The sequence below is a fragment of the Parasteatoda tepidariorum genome, chromosome X1 (genome assembly GCF_043381705.1).
Source record: "Parasteatoda tepidariorum isolate YZ-2023 chromosome X1, CAS_Ptep_4.0, whole genome shotgun sequence".
NCBI classification, from domain to species: domain Eukaryota; kingdom Metazoa; phylum Arthropoda; class Arachnida; order Araneae; family Theridiidae; genus Parasteatoda; species Parasteatoda tepidariorum.
Genome location: NC_092214.1, coordinates 54440005 through 54460611, shown reverse-complemented (window position 1 = coordinate 54460611; position 20607 = coordinate 54440005). Strand labels below are relative to the sequence as shown.

The 20607-nt window shown below is 26.8% G+C and overlaps 1 protein-coding gene across 2 annotated transcripts in view; it reads right to left on the bottom strand.

Annotated features, from left to right (window-relative positions):
* The window catches only part of LOC107450096 (sodium- and chloride-dependent glycine transporter 1), a 53585-nt gene that overhangs the window by 20529 nt on the left and 12449 nt on the right, over positions 1-20607 (bottom strand). Inside the window, exons 2-6 of one of the 2 annotated variants that reach the window (XM_016065820.3) lie at positions 6066-6342; positions 4209-4340; positions 3848-4121; positions 3345-3477; positions 1729-1863 (exon numbers count right to left, since the gene is read on the bottom strand). In XM_016065820.3, coding sequence (XP_015921306.1) covers positions 1729-1863; positions 3345-3477; positions 3848-4121; positions 4209-4340; positions 6066-6342 — 951 coding nt within the window. The remainder of the gene's footprint in view (positions 1-1728; positions 1864-3344; positions 3478-3847; positions 4122-4208; positions 4341-6065; positions 6343-20607) is intronic. The other variant, XM_043042129.2, reaches the window with a different exon arrangement.

Genomic DNA, 20607 nt, shown 5'->3' with positions numbered 1-20607 from the left:
TTATTAAATTTTTAAACAATGAAAGTCATCTAAGATTCTTGATTTTATTTATCCACTTTGTGGCAATATACCAAGTGTATAAATGAAACATTAACTTAAGTTTTTTAATTACTATATTTATTTCACTTTCTCTTTCACTATATGAAAATATTTATGCTATAAAGTAACTATTCATGAAGTATAAAAATTTAAAATATTAACTTACAGATAGAAATTTGAATAATCAGCAACACAAAATTATTACTATAGTAAGGAGTTTAAGTAATTTTACAGAGTGATAAGCTTAATTTTTTGACTGGTGAAATTACACTAAATGTAAATAATTGAACAACTTGGCAAGTTGCAGTTCTGAAATTTTTTTTGTAGAAAAAATATGGAAAGATAATATTTTTATGGAACAAGGCCTCTTTTTTTGGTTCTCTAAAATTTCTTCCTAACAAAGTACAAACATTAAAATTTTTGAAATAGTATGAGTGTTGACCCATGTCTTTTTATCATTGCTCCCATACACATACAATAGTCGGGTAAAATTACAGGAAATGTTTAGAAGACAAATTTGGTATATTTATAAGGTATTCTCTCAAAACAAATCTTTCCCTCGTGAAATTCATATTTTTTTAAAATTATATCTATTAAAATTTTTAAATTAAAAAATTAATAATTAGAAATTGTGAATTCTGTGAATGAAAGATTTGTTTTGAAAGAAATTCACAATTTCTACAAATTTTCACCCAAACTATTTAGAAATTTTAAAACCATTGCATGTAATGTTAATTCAGTTTGCATTTAATTTAGGAGTTTTCTTTTTATCTGTAATTTTTATTAATTAAATGAAAAACTTTTAACTTTCAAGGCATTCTTTATTCAATACTAAACTAAACTCAGTGGCGCGACAGTCCATAGAGGGTCAAGGCCTACTGTGCCCATCTCAGTTTTCTTGACCTTGGGCTCTGGGGTGCAGAAGCAGATGTTCCGGTTAGGTGGTCAGTCGAATGCGAAACTCCCAGTGTTTAGTTCCCAAGCATGCTTGGTACTCATTTATTGACCCACTGAAGGGATGAAAGGCTGAGTCAACCTTGCCCCGGCCAGAGGATCAAACCAGGGACCTGTGGCATGACAGAGCGAAGCGCTACCGCTCAGCCACCGGGCGTCATTCTTTATTCAATATACCACTATTTTATATAATTTTAAAAAAAAACCGAATGTAATGCAGGTTGTAAAATGTTTAAGTAAATTGGATAAAGATTAAGAAGTTACAGAGTTATCGGACTGTTTTGTAATCAGTCTGTGTTATGCTAAGTGGTTAGTGATTACAGGAGTAAGGCTTGCTATGATCACTTTGTTTAGGGACACATTTTGCAAGCTTTATTAAAAAGACAAATACTTATTTTTCAATTTAATGTTTAATAATATTTAGGAACAATATTAAATAAGTCATATAATTTAATCATCACATTCTTGCTTTTTCCATGTATTCTAAATAAAAATAATTATTATTCATTATTTAAATCTTTTAAATAAAGCATAATCATATTAAATATTAGAGCAAAAATAAAATAAAAACTCAAATTGAAAAACAATTATAGTACAGGGGAAGTTTTTTGGCACAAATTTTTTAGATCAAAAGATATTTATATCATTTCATAGATATCTGACCATTACAAGTCTCTGTTTCAAAAAAAATTTCAATAGATGTTACAATTATGAATACATATAAAGTAGTCATACTTTAAATGATAATAAAAGCTCCCAACGTGGTGATAGATAAAAAAGAATTCCATTCATTGCTCCAGGTAATGTAATACCTCTGATTAGCAAACACACAAGAACTACATATGGAAAAGTTGCAGTAACATAAACGACCTAAATAAAAGAACGTTCTTCAGAAATGAATATTATACATGCATAAAAATAAATAATTGAGTAACTAAAATAGGAATAATAATACTAATAGAAGATTTAATAAAAGGTTTTAAATTTTGTCATTTCAGTCTCAATTAAAGCTAAAATTTTATTTTATAATAACTCTCTTACAGTAATTATTTTTATATTGTACAAAAGCTACAATAATGGACTACAGGATACAACCCCATTAAATGTTAGGAAGTTTCCTATGAGAACAAAGTGTTTTTAATGGGACAAACCAAATCAGGGTAACCATCACATCACGTTAAATATTTTTCTTCAGTTGACCTTCACATTTTATCTATTGTTTTCATCATTTTGTGAAGCAGATTATAGTCATAGAAGTTATACTTTAAAAGTCAGCATCATAGAATTTTAATAACGTAATTTTAATATAAATATTTTGTATTTATAATATGTAAGCTTAACCAAAATATTTGCTGATAGAATGCGGGAGTGATCTAAAAACATTTAAGTTCTAAATCCATCATTACAAAGGTGGCAGATAAACTGAAAATATAAACTAATTTTAATTAAAAAATGGTCTACTTATTTTTAGTAAGCAATCTATGTTAAAAGCATTTTAAAATGGTATTTTTTTAAAATTTTAATCAAATTCTTCCCCACAGACTTTCCAAATGATAGCAATTGATCTTTTAATTTATGATGATTAATCTCACATTTACAACTTGTTTAAAACTTTAACAATATTATACTCAGTGCATTAAAATCAGACAAGCAGATTGAAGATTACTTTTTTTTTGTTTTAGTCTAGAGACTATGCTTACAAAATATATAAATATTACAGAAAGTTAGTGATTTTTTTTTGATGCTCTCTACTGATTGTTTGAGCATTTTGAAGATCCATTGTCAAGAAAGTTTAGCCTCATGTGACCCAATAAAGAAAGAATTACACTATTTGTACTAACAATAATGACAATGCTTGTAAATAGTACATTCTAAGAGCTTAGATAAGGATCCTTCAAATTGTGCTAGAAGTTTTGACAGAAAGAGTTCAATGATATAAAAACAAGAATCAGCCAAACTATGAAAAAACTTAATGATATCAAATACTCTAGATAAACTGAGCAAACAGTTTTAAACTATACCTAACATAATGAAAAACTGAACACAAAGAAATATCACAAGCATCTCTTGATGCAGAGTGACTGATAATTGAGTGAGATTCAATTAAGAGTGACTGAACTGACAAGGATTGAAATTTGTTAGACTGTACCAAACTTCAATAGTCAAAGAAGCAGGTTAAACATTTAATATCTGCAGGATAAAATGAAAGTTTTTACGCAGCCTTCAAAAGTTACAGAATTAACGTATTTAAATGAATGTATTTAACATGATTTTTTATTATTATAACCTTTGGAAACTAAGAAGAGAGTTCTAATTATTTATTTATAGGAATATAAATAATTATAGATTACCTTTCCAGACGACTTAACTCCTTTCAAAAGACACAAAAACACCACAAGCCATGCTATGAATAATGTCAAAACAAGAGGCCAAAGTATTCCTCCCAAGTCATCAATACCTGAACTTTGTTGAAGCACATTAAATCTGCAATGAAAAATAGTAATATCATTAGCTTTTTTTACTGCTAATAGAATAGTTCTGAGCAAAAAAGTAAGAAATAAATTAATGGATGTAATTTATAAGAATCAGTTAAGTTTCAGTTAATTAATGCTAGGAGTACGGTAAAGTCTCCCAATAATCTCCTTTTCCTGAATATAGTTGCTTTTTTAGCCTTTTCAGCCAAAAAATTTGCCATCGCCTCAGGCTGAAAATAGTTGCCTTTTAGTTGCATGTGGCAACTAAAAGGCTACTATTTGCTGCAGACGTTTCCATACCCGTAAACTGAAACATACATTTTTAGTTATAAGGAAATTTGAAAAAAATAAAAAAATTAATAAAAACTAAATCTACTTACAACCAAAATTCTTCACTAGATGTAGTTTTTGTAGAATTTGTAGTTATTGAACTAAGTGTTATGGGTTCATAATTTAATGTTGAGTTGCTATCAATGACAGTATTATTTTTATAGCGTGCTGTGCCTTCCACACAGTTAGGAGTATTCCACCAATTACCACAAGTTGACCATTGTACACTATAGGAGTGATACATGTAATACAATGTCCAAGCAATTATGACATTATAGTAAATGCAAACAATTCCAGAAATAAGCACCATCCCATAACCTAGACCTTAAAAAAAAAAAAAAAAAAGATTATTACACACATTTTTTTAACATAGAACTTATTACACATTAGTTTGTGTCATTATATTCCAACCTTGAAATAATGGTGAAATTTTCCATACAGCTAAAGGTCCAAGGCTGCAAAATTGGCCAAAACTCATTTCTAAGAAGAATAATGGCATACCACAGATAATCAGGAAAATAATGTAAGGGACTAGAAAAGCTCCTGTAAAAAAAGATAACATGAATTTATATGAACTGAATTACTTTCTGAATGGAAACCTTCATTACAAGAAAGAAACAAATATATCATAATCAAAAGTTATATTGTTAATTGAAGATGCTCTGACACTCTGTCAGCTATAAAGACAGTTTCTAAAAAAAAAAAAAAAAAACATTGACACTTTACTATAAAAAAAAACTAACTTTGAAAGTGGCATAGATAATGAATTTTTAGCCTCATTTAGATATGTTAAGGTCACTTAAAAAAATAGTCTACCTTCTTTAAAAAATAAAAAAATTAACAATTGACAACCATTAACATTAAATTATTGGTAGATAGTTATACACCATTATGCCATAGATAAAGAGAATTTTGGGGACTGGGAGCCACACAACCTTTCAATGAAAAACTTTTTTTTATTCCTATAAAGAAAAATTAAGGTAGTTTTTCAAATAAATATCAATTGAAATAAAATTGATTTGAAATGTTGTATGAGTTAAATTTACTTGGAAAATTTCAACAGCGAAGAAGGCACAATTGCCTGGGATGGGAAGGAAATTACAGTTACATCAAGGACACTTTTAAAGAGTTTACAATTTCGTAGAGAAGAAAAATTCAAAAAGGTGTTAATTTCAAAGAGGAAGCATTCATTTAAAAATAAGAAAAAATGCAGACAAATTCTAAAAAAAGAATGGGGTCAGAAAGAGCAGATATTGTTTTTTCAAAATTGACAATTGTTTTAAAACCCTAGTATGCATAGTTCTTTAATGATTTTAAAAATGTACACCAAGGGCAGTTGCATAATACCCAGGATATCTATTGGTTTGGGAATTACAAGAAATAAGTATTAAAGATAATTAGACATTAAGAATTGTGGTTGCAACCGTTTTCAGTGATCACAAGGCAGGTCATTAAAGAAAATACATATTTTCTACATAAAACTGAACAAAAAAGGACTATGTGTTTAGCAAAAAAGCAGAATAGTATATGCCAAAATCATATGTTTTAATGTTCTTTTCAATTTCTTAATTCCATTAAAAAGTATTGTGTTTATGAAAATACTTTACATATAGTGTTTTTTGGACTTTCCAAACTTTACGGTTTATGATTTGCTTATTTTTGCAAATTTGGTTAGCATAAATAAGCAAATTATAAACCTCTTCCCATGCTTAAGTAAGAAAGTTGCAACTTGGTTTTCGCCTTAACTTTGGCTCTCAATTAAGTGAAAAAATTCTCGGATTAAATTTAAATAAAAGATGTAACTTTGCATAAAACAAAATTTATTTTTAAATTCATTTTATAAAATTTTAAGTAGAATATTCTTTAAGTATATTTTGTGCTTCTATTCCTTGTTCAAAACTGTTGATCTTTAAAACTCTTTGAAGAAATTTTTTTTAAACTTTTTCTTCAAATTTAATTTTTAGTCTAACTTTGAATAAAAAAAATTCATGCAATTTTATTGTTAATTATGTTCAAATAAAATTTTGAAAATAAGGGGATTTTATAGTTTAACAAAAGCATTGCAACTATTTCCCCTTTGTTAGCAAACAAAAAAAGTAATGCCACCTCCCATTAGATGCTTAGGTAATATTTCAACACCGCCTATGGCACATTTTTATACACACATGTGAATTTTTTTAGACATACTTCCCGTTTTTGATAATGAACTTTCCATGAGGTTGTATGATTTTCATTTTCTTTTACTCCAGAAAAGTATTTAGAACTTACCACCACCACTTTGGTAGCACAAATACGGAAACCTCCATATATTTCCAAGTCCAACTGCATACCCAACACATGATAGGAAAAAGTCCAGCTGTCTTCCCCATGTTCCGCGGTTGTTTTCAAGATCACTTACGGTACTAACAGTAGATGAAGTATCTTCTGGTAAAGGTAAAGGTACACTAACACTTGGCAGTTGAGAAGTTTTTGAAGAAATACAACCTTTTAAAGAATTGGATAAAAGAGTTCTTTTGACATCTTTCTCTTCTGCCTCAGGAGTTTTCTGGAAGAAAAAAAATTATGGTTGAAAAGAAGCATGTCAGTTTAATGATGAAAAAAAAAATGATAATGATAATAAATAAAATAAAATAAAATGAAAGATTTTTAATTTTGACAGATTTGTGATTTTTGAACCATTTTTACAGCTCAACATAAATATAATGCATTAATTATGGTAACTAAGTAGTAAAACCTTTGATTTACATTCAAAAGTAAATTTAAAACAGTATGTATAAGATAAACTGTGCTGCATATTACATAAAACAAAATTTTCCCAACTTAATATGTTAGAAATATTTTCAATGAACATTTGGTTTAATTGCAGTTAAATAAGAAAAAAGAAGGTGGGCCCTAAGCAATGAAGCTGTACCTAACACATTAAAAATATATTGCAAAGGTATTATTTAAAAATACTAAATTCTATGTACACACATTTACTAAAGACAAATAGAAAATTAATTTGGATGCTTAAAAATATTATTTAGAATTTTATTTCAGAAATTAAAATTACACAAAGAAATAAAAATTAAATAATGCATTTTTTTTTTTAAATGATCCATGTATTATATTAAAAATATATAAATAATATTTTTTGAAATTTGGATTAATTTTAACTTGAATTTTTTAAATTTTTTTTTTACTGTCTTAAATAAAATGAACTATGGCACTATTGCTGAGAAGCATGGGTATTGCAGGCACAGGACTGGTGGGTATACGTTGGCTTCAATAATTAGAAATCTCAATTTCTTTTTTGTTCCAAATGTGAAATTTTAAGAACATTTAGAATTATGCATTTTAATCTTTTGCACTCAGTATATTAAAATGTTATTTAAACTAATGTAAGCACAAAAATGCATAACACAATATTTTTATATAATGACTAACAAATGATAATATAGTTAAGATATAAAAATTTTAAATGTCAGAGTGGAGATATTTGATGTCCTATAAGAAAGGACATTATAGTGCAAAGAGTAAATCTTGTATCCCTCAAAATTTAGGCATCTGAGAAAAGATCCATGCTGAATAGTATAACTGGACCAGAAATTTGTTCCAAAGATAAAACAGCAAAAAGGAATTTTATTTTGAAATCATGATTTTAAAGCTTTCAATTATTTTTAATTGTCCCTTACATAATTAAAAGAATATATGTAAGAATGAAGTTAATTTTTTCTAACATTTGAACATCAAGAAATATTAAAAAATCCTCATTGTTCAAAATATAGTAAAAATATCATAGACTAAATATTTTTAGTTCATTCCTCGAACTGTTACAAGAGATTTTAGAAATGTATCATTCATATTCTTACCTTTTTTCACTGAATTCTACAAATAGGCTTCATTAGAAAATTGTAGTTTTTTTTTTAAATTGAAAAATATTTCAAGAAAATCATGAACAGAAAAACTTTTATAGGTTCCCATTTATTTCTAACAATTATAATTCAATAGAAGTGTGTTTGCAGTGTTTATATTTTGCAGGAAAGTTTATTTAGTTTTTTCTGTATATTTTTTTTTATTTATTGAAACCTCAGTTTTTTGCTTCTTTTTATAAGTCTGTCTCAAAAATTTATCCTTCTTAATCAATTTAAATCCTAGAGTATGTTTATTTAGAATGCTTTTCTCTATAACTCTGTCAAATTTCAAAACTTAAAGATTATTATTTTTTCTAATTATGGTTTCTTGGCTGGACAATTAGCACAGTTTTGGCTTTTAAAACAGATAATCCAATATAAAAAAATCTCTTGCGAGACTTAATTAACGCATTATAAAGAGAAAAAAAAATTAAAATTCAAATTTTTAATAACAATAGTAGTTTAAATTAATAATTTCTTTGCAAATTCGTGTTTTATGCGTAAATAAAAATATTCAAAAAAAAAATATACTCACTAAGTTGTGTCTTGCGTATTTTTAATCAGATTATGATAAATAATTAAATATAACCTAAATATTTGTGAGTGAGCAAACATCTGTAACATTTGAAAGATACATGGCGCTAGGTATCTTTAAAATGTAAAATTAAAATACGGAGCATAATAGTTAAGAAAAAGTTCGATAGATGGCATTTCAATACTTGGCTCTATGGAAAAATTTTGGAAAAGAGGAGGAGATACGAGACTGCTTTTTATCTACGCTTTAAACCTTCCAAAAATGAACTGATTGTACTCATCTCGCCATCTAGTGACGCTTTAAAAAGTAAAATTTTTTCATCTCAATTTCCCCCATTCCTTGAAAGTCGTATAGAGCGGATTTACTAGGTAATTTGGAGAAAAAATATTGTTACTTTTATTTGGTCAGAGGCTTCCTTTTATTTATTATTATTATTACCTTTATGAATTATAAATGAAGAGAAAACTAATATGTAATAGTCAAATATAGAATTTTTAATTTTAAAGAATTAAAATAATTAAATGAAAAAGGCTGGCTTTTTAACCGAAATTTTTCTCATGATTAATTGAAATTTATTATTTGTATTTTAATAAAAGCAACGGACAGTATAACAGTAAATTTTTAAATCTAAAATACTAAATTTATTAAAAATTTTCGGTCGTTTTTAATTTAATTTTGTACATTTACAAATTTAAAATAGATTAGGCTAAGAAAAGGACAGAAAGACTTTCTTCTTCTTAACAAAGTGGAAAAAAAATGCAAACAGATTATTTATTTAGAATTAGATCAAAATTAAATATATATATATATTCAAACAGGTATTAAAATCTACTACTGAATAAGTTTATATTAAAAAATAATTTGATTTTTTAAAAAAAAAAATATTTGTAACTTTGCAAAGATAAAAAAAATCGTGTTTCAATTCATTTTATAGAATATTGATTAGAATATTCTTTAAGAATTGTTTCTGTTTTTCTTCAGAGGTTAAAACTGTTAAACTCTGAAACTTCTCACAGAAATTTTTGTCCTTCTTAAATTGAAAGTTTTTCTACGCGATCCCCCCCCCCTAAATTTTTTGAAATATATTTGCATTTTAGGAAAAATTTTGAAAATAATGTTTAAAAAAATATCTTTCTTAAAAATTGCTCATACCATTCAACCCCTTCCCTTGTCTGCAAAAATAATCAAATCACAGACACCCTTCCCTACTGTTTGGTGCTTACGTATTATTTGATCGGTCCAATAAAGTTAAATGTATATATATTCAAATACGTAAATGTAGAATTCCAAATAAATGCTCGCGTGACACCAATTGGGAAACCTCCTGGCGAGTTGTTTTGAATTTAATTTACTTCGTTGAGTAGACACGTGTCGATCAATGGCACAATGGATTCTGGATCTATTTCGGTTACTAATTTATGTTTAATGTATTATTATCTCTTTCTCAATCCATCAATCATAAAATTTTCCAGTATTACGACGAAATTTTATGTAATTCTTACTACATTCCAATTCAAACTGAAAGTATTAAACATATAGTTTAATAATAATAGTTATTTTAATTTAAAATTATTTTAAATGTTACATATTATTGATTACACTTAAGAAAACCATGCATAACGAATACACTTTTCTTAATTATGAATATATTTTTTAATTCTGATTAAGAGTTGAACTTGAATGGCTTGGCAAAAACGATAATTTCGAAATAAAAACAGCAACAAATGCTGGATGAATTTCAGTTTTATCTTTTCTTCCGACCTTATTTGAAAAGTAAAATCATAGATATTTATGTAGAATAGAGGTAGATGTGTATAAATTAGGGGAAAAAAAAATCGCTTTGATAAGTTCCTTTTTTCAGAATCTAGATGGCAGCACTACAACATTTTAAGAGGTGAAAATAAAATTTAAGACGCCGCAAACATTAAAAATTGCATTTGGTCACTCTTATTTTTCCTTAAAATGTGGTACGTGGTCGTCTACACACATACAAAATACAGCGAGAAAGAGAGATAGAGTAAATTGTAATTTACATTAATATTTGATACATTTCCAAAATGACATTTAACTAAGTTTGATAAAACAAATATATTAAATTTCATAGCACTACCCATAATAATTCCAAATCTCTCTCTCTCTCTGTATATATATAAATATATATAGATATACTTAAAACTAATAATTTGTAGTAATAATTCTTAATTTTAAATAATATTTACTGTATTACATAAAATTAAATTTGAGTAAACTTTCATCGAAATTTTATTCAAATTTAATTAATTATGCCTGAAAAAAAATATTTACAAACTATATTGTAAACAAAAAGTAAAACTTATTTAAAATAAATATGTGTTTTTCAAACATATTTATCATAAAGGGAAATAAATCACGATTTATTATTTTCTAATGGTAAAAATATGCCGATTCACGACAAAATGACGTTCTAGTGAAAGATTCGAGGCGGATTAACGTTTTAGTTTAAAATCCTCAGTTAAAAGAGAGTAGATAAAAATTTTAAATCCTTAGATCTGCTTAATATTGGTTAGATGTCTCTGACGTACTAGCATTATATAACTTATTCAAAAATATTATTACGCCTTTCAAAAGGAAGTTTTTTTCTGATTTTTTCCTTAAGCAACTATTTAAATAAATTTTTTGTTCACTGATTGAATTTAATTGTTCATAAAATAAAAATGCAATTTCGACTGTTTCTTTTCTTCCGGGGGGGGGGGGGGGGNAGGGATGGGGGGAGAAAGCAATATTTTGGGACGAAATGTTTTCAACTTTAAATTCCGCCTATGTTTTAACATAGGTTCACACCACAATGTCCCTTTTTAAAATCAGCCAAAGTATTCCATGTGGTAAACTGTAAGTAAAAAAATACTAAAACAATATTCTAAAGAATATTGTTTTAGTAAACAGTTAAATTTTTAATATTTTTACACATAAATAATGTACTTCAATAAATTTTTTTAGCACTTTATTTAAAAAAGGGGAAAAAACTAAAAATTGTCGGAGGTATTTTTCCAACTACAAACTACATAGCCCTATTTTGTATAAACTTATAACTTCTTGGCTATAAATATTCATAATTAGTATCTATGAATGAAAATATGAAGCTAAAATAATTTAAACCTTCCTTTATGGAGTTATTCGTCTTAATGTGTACTTAAATTTACTGTACCCTATTTTCCACTACAGACGGGTTGCAAAATAAGGGAAGCACAGTATTTTTTTAATCTCAGTACCAATTTTCATTTATATAAACACCACGGATATAATTCATACCGTGTTGCGAGCTTTTTCTTTCTTTACTTATTTGTTTTATTTATTTATGTATTTTTTTTGTTGTTAGTTAGCTTTAAAAGTTAGAAATAAGAGCACGCATTTCTTCTGATTGAAAGTTAAGAAGAAATGTGAAATTTAAGAAGAAATGTGACGAAGACGCGATCACTATGCATAGTATACAATTCTTATTTACGAACCAGATTAACGTTAAAAATGTATATAGAGATGGAATCATTAAGAAATCATGTTTGATGAAATTGTTATAGATCAAAATAAAGTTAGCTCTTTGCGAAAAATCTTTTCGTGTAATACATGGAAAAAAAAAGTTTATTTATTTATTTTTTGACTTAGTGACGAAAAAATTTACTGTAAAAATCTGCCGACATCTTTCACTATTTATTTCTAATTGACGAATTTTCCATGAACAAAAAGCGCTATGACAAAAGTAGGTAAATTTTATTTCCATTAGTTTCTTTTCCATTTCAATAAATGTTCATTTTTTTCGTATTCATTTCTTAAATGTATAATTTGTGTTTTAACGTATGAAATCGTTGTTTCATTCGAAGAAAAGTAATAATTGGATTCATTCATCAAATTTTTGAATGCATATATATATACTAAAATATTCTGATAAAATAGACTTATTTTATTTCTTAAGATTTTTGATGAGAATAAAAATAGGAAACATTACATTTGTAGATTTTTTTTTGTGAAATCTAAATTATGTAAAGGTACTTTACTTAGATTTAAATTTTTGTTTTTCAAATGAAAATACAAATTAAGTAAAAAATATATACGAAATAAAACATTTCAAGCAAAAAACTGAAAACACAGAGCAAAACATACTTTTAAAAAAAAAAATTTTTTTAATAATTTCTCTTCTTTTATTTTCATCAATCTTTATTTTTCCAGATTTTCTCTATATTTTTAACTTATTTTATGAGTTCTATATACTTGCAGCTTATGCGCAATAAATAAAACTTAATAATTTTCTTCAATTTCTCCCGTTTGAACAGAAAAAACCATGTAAAGTGGTAATAAATTTTGAGAATTGCAATTTTATATTTGATTTAATAAATTTGATTAACAATGATCTTGACCATCACTATGTGCAATCCATTTAAACTAATAGATGAGACTATCGAATCAGGCTCTGAAACTTTTAAGTATTAGAAAAATTACCCTACTTAACACTATTTTAATTGTTATCTTGTTACATATTACTGTATTGTTGCCTTTCTACCTATATAAACAAAGTAGGAATGCGAGGACTTCCGTGGTGTCATCTATATGTATACTAACTGTGTATAATATATCTAATTATGTAATATGTATATGTAATATGTATATGTAATATGTAATATGTATATGTAATATGTATATGTAATATGTATATGTAATATGTATATAAAGTTTAAAAAGTTCAATTAGTGCATAAGAAGTTATTTGTGTAGTTAGTAATATTTTTCGTTCGCTTTGTTTAAGCATATTTTAATAAAATTGGGATCTTGACGACATAAACAATAGTTCTCAATTGCAACTGAGAAACAAACATTTTTAGTTGCGTTTGAAAACAACTTAAGACTATGATAGTTTAAAGAAAGCGTCAAAATACAGTCATCGACAAAAGGCATTTTAATTTTTCTTAAAGGAATAAACTGGCGCAATACAAAAATAATATTTCATTAGACCTTTTAAGATATAGCATAATTAAAAACGCAAAAGATGAAAGACAATCAAGTACACGTGATCAGCTCTCCCTTCTTTGAAGTTATTTAATCTGGTTCTAGAAAACTAAGTCTTCAAAAGCTCTCAACTTTTCTCAATTAATTTTTACTTATTTTAGGCTGAGTGATATAATATCATCAGTTTAGTTTCATATGAATAAGAAGAAAATTTTAATAGCTTGGAACTGGGCTTCGTTACTTTGGAAGAAGAAACAAAAGGTACTGATTTGCAGTTGAATTGCATTTCGTCAGGAAAACACAAATAAGGAAATGTTTTTAAGAAGTCAAATATTTTTAATTTTTGCGCTTGAAATAATATAAAAGAGGTTAAACGATGGATTTCTTAATGAGGGTAAAAAACGAGAAAACCGTTTTCGGAAATATCACATAATAAATATGTAGCTTAAAATAAAAAATGGCTCGTACTTCTTTTTATAAAAGAAGTTTTTGTGTTGATCCATACTTAAAACTCGTATAATCTGAAACATAACTACAAAGCTTGGTTTTATTTTCCATAATTAGGGGGCTACATCCCCTGCACGCTGACGCACCAAACCCGTCAATATAAGCTTGCATTTAATTATTGCAAATCTATTTCGAAATTTAAACTAAAATGTTTTACACATTACAAACATATAAGAACAAATCTGTAAAAAAAAAATTAATAATATAAATTAAAATAAAAAGTATGATTCTCTTGTTTTTTTTTCTTTTTTTTTTTGTTTTTTTTTTTTCCCCCTCGCTAAACTCAAATTACACACGCTGAATAATAATCTTTAAATTTGACTTAACACAATTCAAAAGCTAATGACCGTATGCATATAATTTCAACACCAGAATCACATAACTACTATATCAGACTGTATGCATAGAATTTTGTCTCTAGAAATGTGCTAACTATAATATTGTTTCGTGAAATAGTTTGAGTTATTACAGTGAGAAGCACGCTCCGCGAAAATTTTCTGAAACAGCGGTGATGGTAGCAGAAGCTTTTCTTAATTATTTTAAAATTAAAAAATAACATCACCATGTTTTAGAGACTCATAAGCTGAGTAAATATTTAAATATTTTCAAAAATTATTAATGTCTGTGAATTTTAGTTTTGACGAAGATACTCTTTTTACAATACATTTAATCAGCGTAATCATTAGAGTTCGAAGAATAAATTACTCTGGATGAATATTTCTTTGTTTCCAAATTACAAAATCATCTGAAAGAAATATTTTTGATCAAATTACAGATTTAAATTTGTTTCTTTCTCTGGTAGACATCGAAGGTAGAAAAACAGAAGACAGAAAGGCTACGGCTCTATAAAAATCAATAAACCTGCGACCCTGGAAATACTTTTTAAGTCGGTCAAGAACAACTTACTAAATTTGATATTTATAAAATTGAGTACAAACATCAAATATCTTTAAATGATCAATAATTTGAATGAGATAATTTCTTAAATAATTATTTCCGAGATCTCGATTATTGATCGTATCTATATGCCGAATAGACGAAGAGATTGAAGGTGAAAGAGTCCATTCTAGGGAAGGGGGAGGGAGAGGAGTTTCAAAGATTGAAAAGAAAGGTATGCAATTAAAATGAATCAAAATTAAATTTAGAAAAAAATTGCTGAATCAATAAGCGAATTTCATAGAAATGCAAACAATTTGCTTGATTTCGAGCTTAATTCAGAGGGAAGTATTTTATAAATCAACGCACAAAATATATAAGAAGTAATTTTTAGAGAGAGAAATAAATCAGATAAATTATATTTAACAATTAATTATGTTAAAGTTAAATATTATCCATTTATTAGCACAGAATATCACGCAATTTAATCCTCAAATGCATTTTTTGAGATGGGAAAGACACTTTTAATTGCACCGTTTTGTTTAGGTTAATATAGCATGAAATACGTTTTATTTAGTTTTAAGATTTTTTTAAATTTTATTTATTCCTTTTGTTTCAGCAACCATTCGATTTGTTATTCAATTTTTTTTTCTCGATCCACTCCAGTTTTTATCTCATTTTACCCTATATCATTCAATGTTTTTACAAATAAACAAATTCTACAATCAGCTAAAGTTTTTCTTTATTTTTTTATTTTATTTTATTTTTTTTAAATTTCGCTTTACGAATGCGAACAAAAATTAAAAAGTCACAAATTACTAATGATAAATTTTTTTCTACGTCAATAACAAACAATTTATAAAAGAAGAGATAACAATTTAGTGCTAATACCACAATAAAAAAGGTAGTGAAGTTCATAGAATACCAGCGTTACTATGTAGGTTAAAAAAAATGAAGTAAACATAAATAAATTATGAAAATATGTCTATGAAAAATATGTTTATAAATAACATCGGAGATGTGAACTTTTTCTTTTATGTAATTTACTTTTGTAAGCGTTAAAAAATTATTTGATGAAATTTTTTTTACTCCTATTTGATTACTATAATAATTTAAGACATGGTAGGCATGAAATACGTTTTATTTAGTTTTGAGATTTTTTTTAAATTTTATTAACTTTTTTTGTTTTAACCACCATTCGATTTGTTATTCAATTCTTTTTCTTCTCGATCCACTCCAGTTTTTATCCCATTTTACTCTATGTCATTCAATGTTTTTACAAATAAACGAATTCTACACTCAGCTGAAGTTCCTTTTTTTAAAATTTTGTCTTACGAATAACAACAAAAATTAAAAAGTCACAAATTACTAACTACAATAACAAACAATTTATAAAAGAAGAGATAACAATTTAGTGCTAATACCACAATAAAAAAGGTAGTGAAGTTCATAGAATACCAGCGTTACTATGTAGGTTAAAAAAAATGAAGTAAACATAAATAAATTATGAAAATATGTCTATGAAAAATATGTTTATAAATAACATCGGAGATGTGAACTTTTTTTTTTTATGTAATTTACTTTTGTAAGCGTTTAAAAATTATTTGATGAATTTTTTTTTACTCCTGTTTGATTACTAGAATAATTTAAGACATTGAATATGAATTTTTTTTCCTTGAGGCTCTAAATTTGATAGGGATAAAAGGACTGTTACGGAAAGAAGAAATTAATTAAATTTTATGCTATTTCCGGCAAGCGTATTTAACGGTATTTTGAACTTATAAAATTTTGTTACTTGTTGAATTGTGAAGAAGATTTTCACGCTTAAATAAATAGAATATAATATAAAAATGACCTCGCTTCTTATGTGCGGGTTATTGCTTAATAATAGGGATTTCAATTATTTTATATAATTTTTATAAATGTTAAATAAATTTTGTTGTGTAAACATGATGCATCCATTAAATAAATAAATAAATTCAAGAAAACAGACCACATTTGAAAATAGTTTCCATCTCCTTGACCCTTGAATAAATTGAAACTCTTCTCTAGGGTATTTATACACCTCGAATTTTAAATTACTTTATCTTAGCAAGATGAAAACTTCTAAATACGTGCTTGGTTTTCTTATTTACCGAGTTTAAGGAACTCAAGTTGTTTAGGATGAAAAATATTTCGGTGTGAGTGATCATATCATATAACTTGTAAGATAGTTTTCTGTAATGAAATGATTACAATGTATGAATTTTAGTACATAAGTAGTTAAAAAAAATGATCAAATGTGAAATTTCTTTTTCTCTTTCTAACTTTTGGAAATAAATATTTACAAACACGGAAATTTTAAAAATTGGCAATGCTGTTTAGTGGCATAACATTCGGAAGCGGTTAAGCTGTATTATTCTCAAATGTTGCTGGTTCAAAATAATAAAATCAAATATTCATCAACTAAATCTGACGAAAAATCAAAACGTAAATAAATAAAAAAAAGCAAGAAAGAGCACTAGAGGGTTGTGGAATTCGTATTTGCCTAGTGAAGAAAAGTACCACGAGAATGGAGATTTTAAGACAATTACTTTAAATATACTGTTGAATATTTAGAAACAATAATAATTGCTGCTCTCTCATATATTAGTGTGAGTAGGCAAAGCCAAAAATATATATATATATATATATATGTTAATAAGCTTGCGTATTTGTCAAATATATGTGAAACTAACAAAAAAATTTTTAATAGTAAAAAAAAAAAAACATTGAAGTTGTTTATAATTTAAAATAAATAAATTCTTTTTCTTTATTTTTTTTTTCAAATTGGATTGCTCAATTAACTCGATTTGCAAGTTGGATTCCTTAAATGTCAGTGTAATAAAAATATTTTCGTTAAAGGATAAATTAGAGAGATGCTTAAAAATGAAAATATTTGTGTAATCAATTTTTTTAAAATGTTTTCTCCTACTAGAACAACCTTAATTGCATATTTTTATTTATACTTTCTTTTCCATATTTCACCCAATGGTATTTATTAATTTCGACTGCAGTTATTAGCATAATATTTGTAGAACCTCGAAACCAAATATATATATATTTAACTATTGAAGTTGAAGAAATAAGTTTTAGAAGAAATAGTATACATCTAGTTCAATAGACCAATGCTTCACTAGTTAAATAATTTGTTCGAAAATATTTTTCACAATAATATGTACTTTTATTTTTTACAGTTAATACAGTTACTCAACATTTACCGTATTAGAAGTTATTAAAGCATTGAAATCAATTTATTAAAAAAAAAGAAAGAAAGAAAGGAACATAAATTTAAAGAAATATTTTTTCAAGTTACTGATTTAATTTCCTTAAGTTATTTTCGAAAATACCCAGCTAAATAATTTGTTGTTGTTGTTGTTAATTTACGTCGCACTAGAGCTGCACAATGGGCTATTGGCGACGGTCTGGGAAACATCCCGGAGGATGATCCGAAGACATGCCATCACAATTTTGATCCTCCACGGAGGGGATGACACCCCGCTTCGGTAGCCCGACGACCTGCGCTCGAAGTCGAGCACTTTACGGTAGCACAGTGTAGCGAGGACCAATACCGCACACCCTCGGTCCCTACGCAGATTGATCCAAGTTGTCACCCACCCGCACACTGACCGTAGCCAAGCTAAATAATTTTTAACCGATCCAAATCAAATGATTAACTAAATTTAACAACCTAATCGCACCACAATCGTAGTTTATTGTTCTGGGAGTATTTTATTTCCTGAGAAGGGGAAAGAATTCATGCGAATTTTAAACAAATAATTGTTACACTTACTTCGAAACAAAATAACTCTCAATGATAAGTCACAAAAATGATTCAAATAACGGTAAAAAATAATCAATATTTTTCTCAGGAAATTCAATCAAAATCGGAAGAACTGGTGGCATCAAATCGATAATCTAGACACTTTACTCTTCTAAAAATAGGTACAACCTTTTTGAATTATCAATCGAGTTGCTTATAATATTATAATACCTCTTCCTGAAACAATTTAGATTTTTGATTTATCCAAGACTAAAATTTATTTTTAAGGAAAGATGCGGCAAAACTTTCAATGATGTGGGTTCATTTAAAGCTGTTTTGAAAATTCTATTTCAAATTCTATTTCTGTTGCAGAGTATTGGGTAGTTTTTATTTTTCTTAAGCCACCGTCCCTTGCTTAAAAAAAATATAAGACATCGTTATTGAAAAATAAGGCAAATTATAAAGATCATTATAGTTGAATATCAATCTTAAATAGAAATTTCAATACAGTTGTAATTAATTGGACAACCAAATTTTTATTTTTATTTTTTAAATGTGGTTAAAAGGATAACAATACTGAAAAAAATAATAATAATAACCTCTACAATTTTTTTTCTTCCCTTTCTAACATAGAAAACAACAAATTTACATACCATTATACAATTTAACAGTTATACACAACTGAAAAATATGAAACAGTTTACACTCTTGAAAATGTGGAGTGTGTATGGTTCTAATTAACTGCATCTTTAATATGGTATTAATTTGAACCATGCTTTTAAAGCTCTTTATTTGTGTCCAGTTTACAGATAATCTCAGTTACTTTTTGATCGTGTTTTTGGAGGTTATTATAGGATTTCCGCGTGTTTTTTAAAATCCCGATCTTTTTAATATATACATTATAATCACTCGCTAGTTTGAAATAGTAATAACTTTTGACGTGTTTTATTTGTGTCAATATTGTATTTTCTAAGTACTCTCTCTCACTAGGTACTATTTCTGTATCATTCCTCCAAGTACGTATAAATAAGCTTAACTCATAACTAAGTTTTGACTTATATTCGTTTTTCTAAGGATCGTTTCTCGGAGCATTTTTTCCAGCACCTATTACTAAGCATTTCTACAAAATTTTGCAAATCCCGATATCTTTCATACGCATTAATATGACACCTGAATAGCGTATTTAAATGTGCCCTTTATTGGGCCGCAAATAAAAGGCACACAAATCTAAAGAGTCTTTTTTAATCGTTTTTCCAGCAGTTACTGCTACGCCTTTTCACGGGATTTCGAAAATCTTGATATTTTTAATCTGCTATTATAATGACTTGCGATTTTCGAATCAGGCATTTTAAGCATCCCTTTTGACGCTCTTTATTTAAGCCGATTTTATCGTCAATCCAAGTTAATTTTCAATCGTTGTTTTCTTTTAGTTGCTGTTTGATATTTTCAAATTTTTTTTAATATTAATACTTTTAATACAATATTGTAATAACACGCGAAATTAGAAAGTGGGTTTCTAAATTGTTTACTGTTTTTGAAATTTGTTTCTAATTTTTTGTAACTTAAAAAAAGAGGTTAAAGCACTATTTTAAGATTTAACATTCATAAAATCTCTAATTCACGAAATATAAATGTCCTAAAGCTAAAAATATACTGAACTGAATGTCATCTTAACCTTATTTAGAGCTATAATGCGATGATTTTATTTCAAAAAATTCTAGAGCCCATGCAATTTCTTTAATTAAAATATAATTTGCATTTATGTTGCACAGCAAAATATTTATCTATTTTTCGTTTTTTACTTTCATTTAAGAATATTGAGTTGATTTGCTTTAAAATTAACTTTGATATTACGTGATATGATGAAAAAACCATTACTTTCTTTATATTTTTCCGATAAATCTGTGTTTTGATAAGAAGGAAATATTTTATTTTTGAAAAGTATCAATTTGGTACTTTTCAGTTTTAAATGAGTTTTAACATATAAAACAAATTAAGTTCATGCAAATATATAACTAAGTTGACTGATGAAAAGAAGAAAAAATTTAAGTTTTTAATTATTTAAAAGAATTTAATTTTAGGCAAACATTTTACTAAGTCGCCTGATAAAAAGGACTGCATCTGAAACACTGATATTTATGCTAAATTTATCTTAATTGCCGTCAGCATTTTCAGGTACTTGGGCATGCGGCCCCTTATTCAAGAAGGGGTTGTGCGCACTGTATGAATTACAAAAAAAATTTTT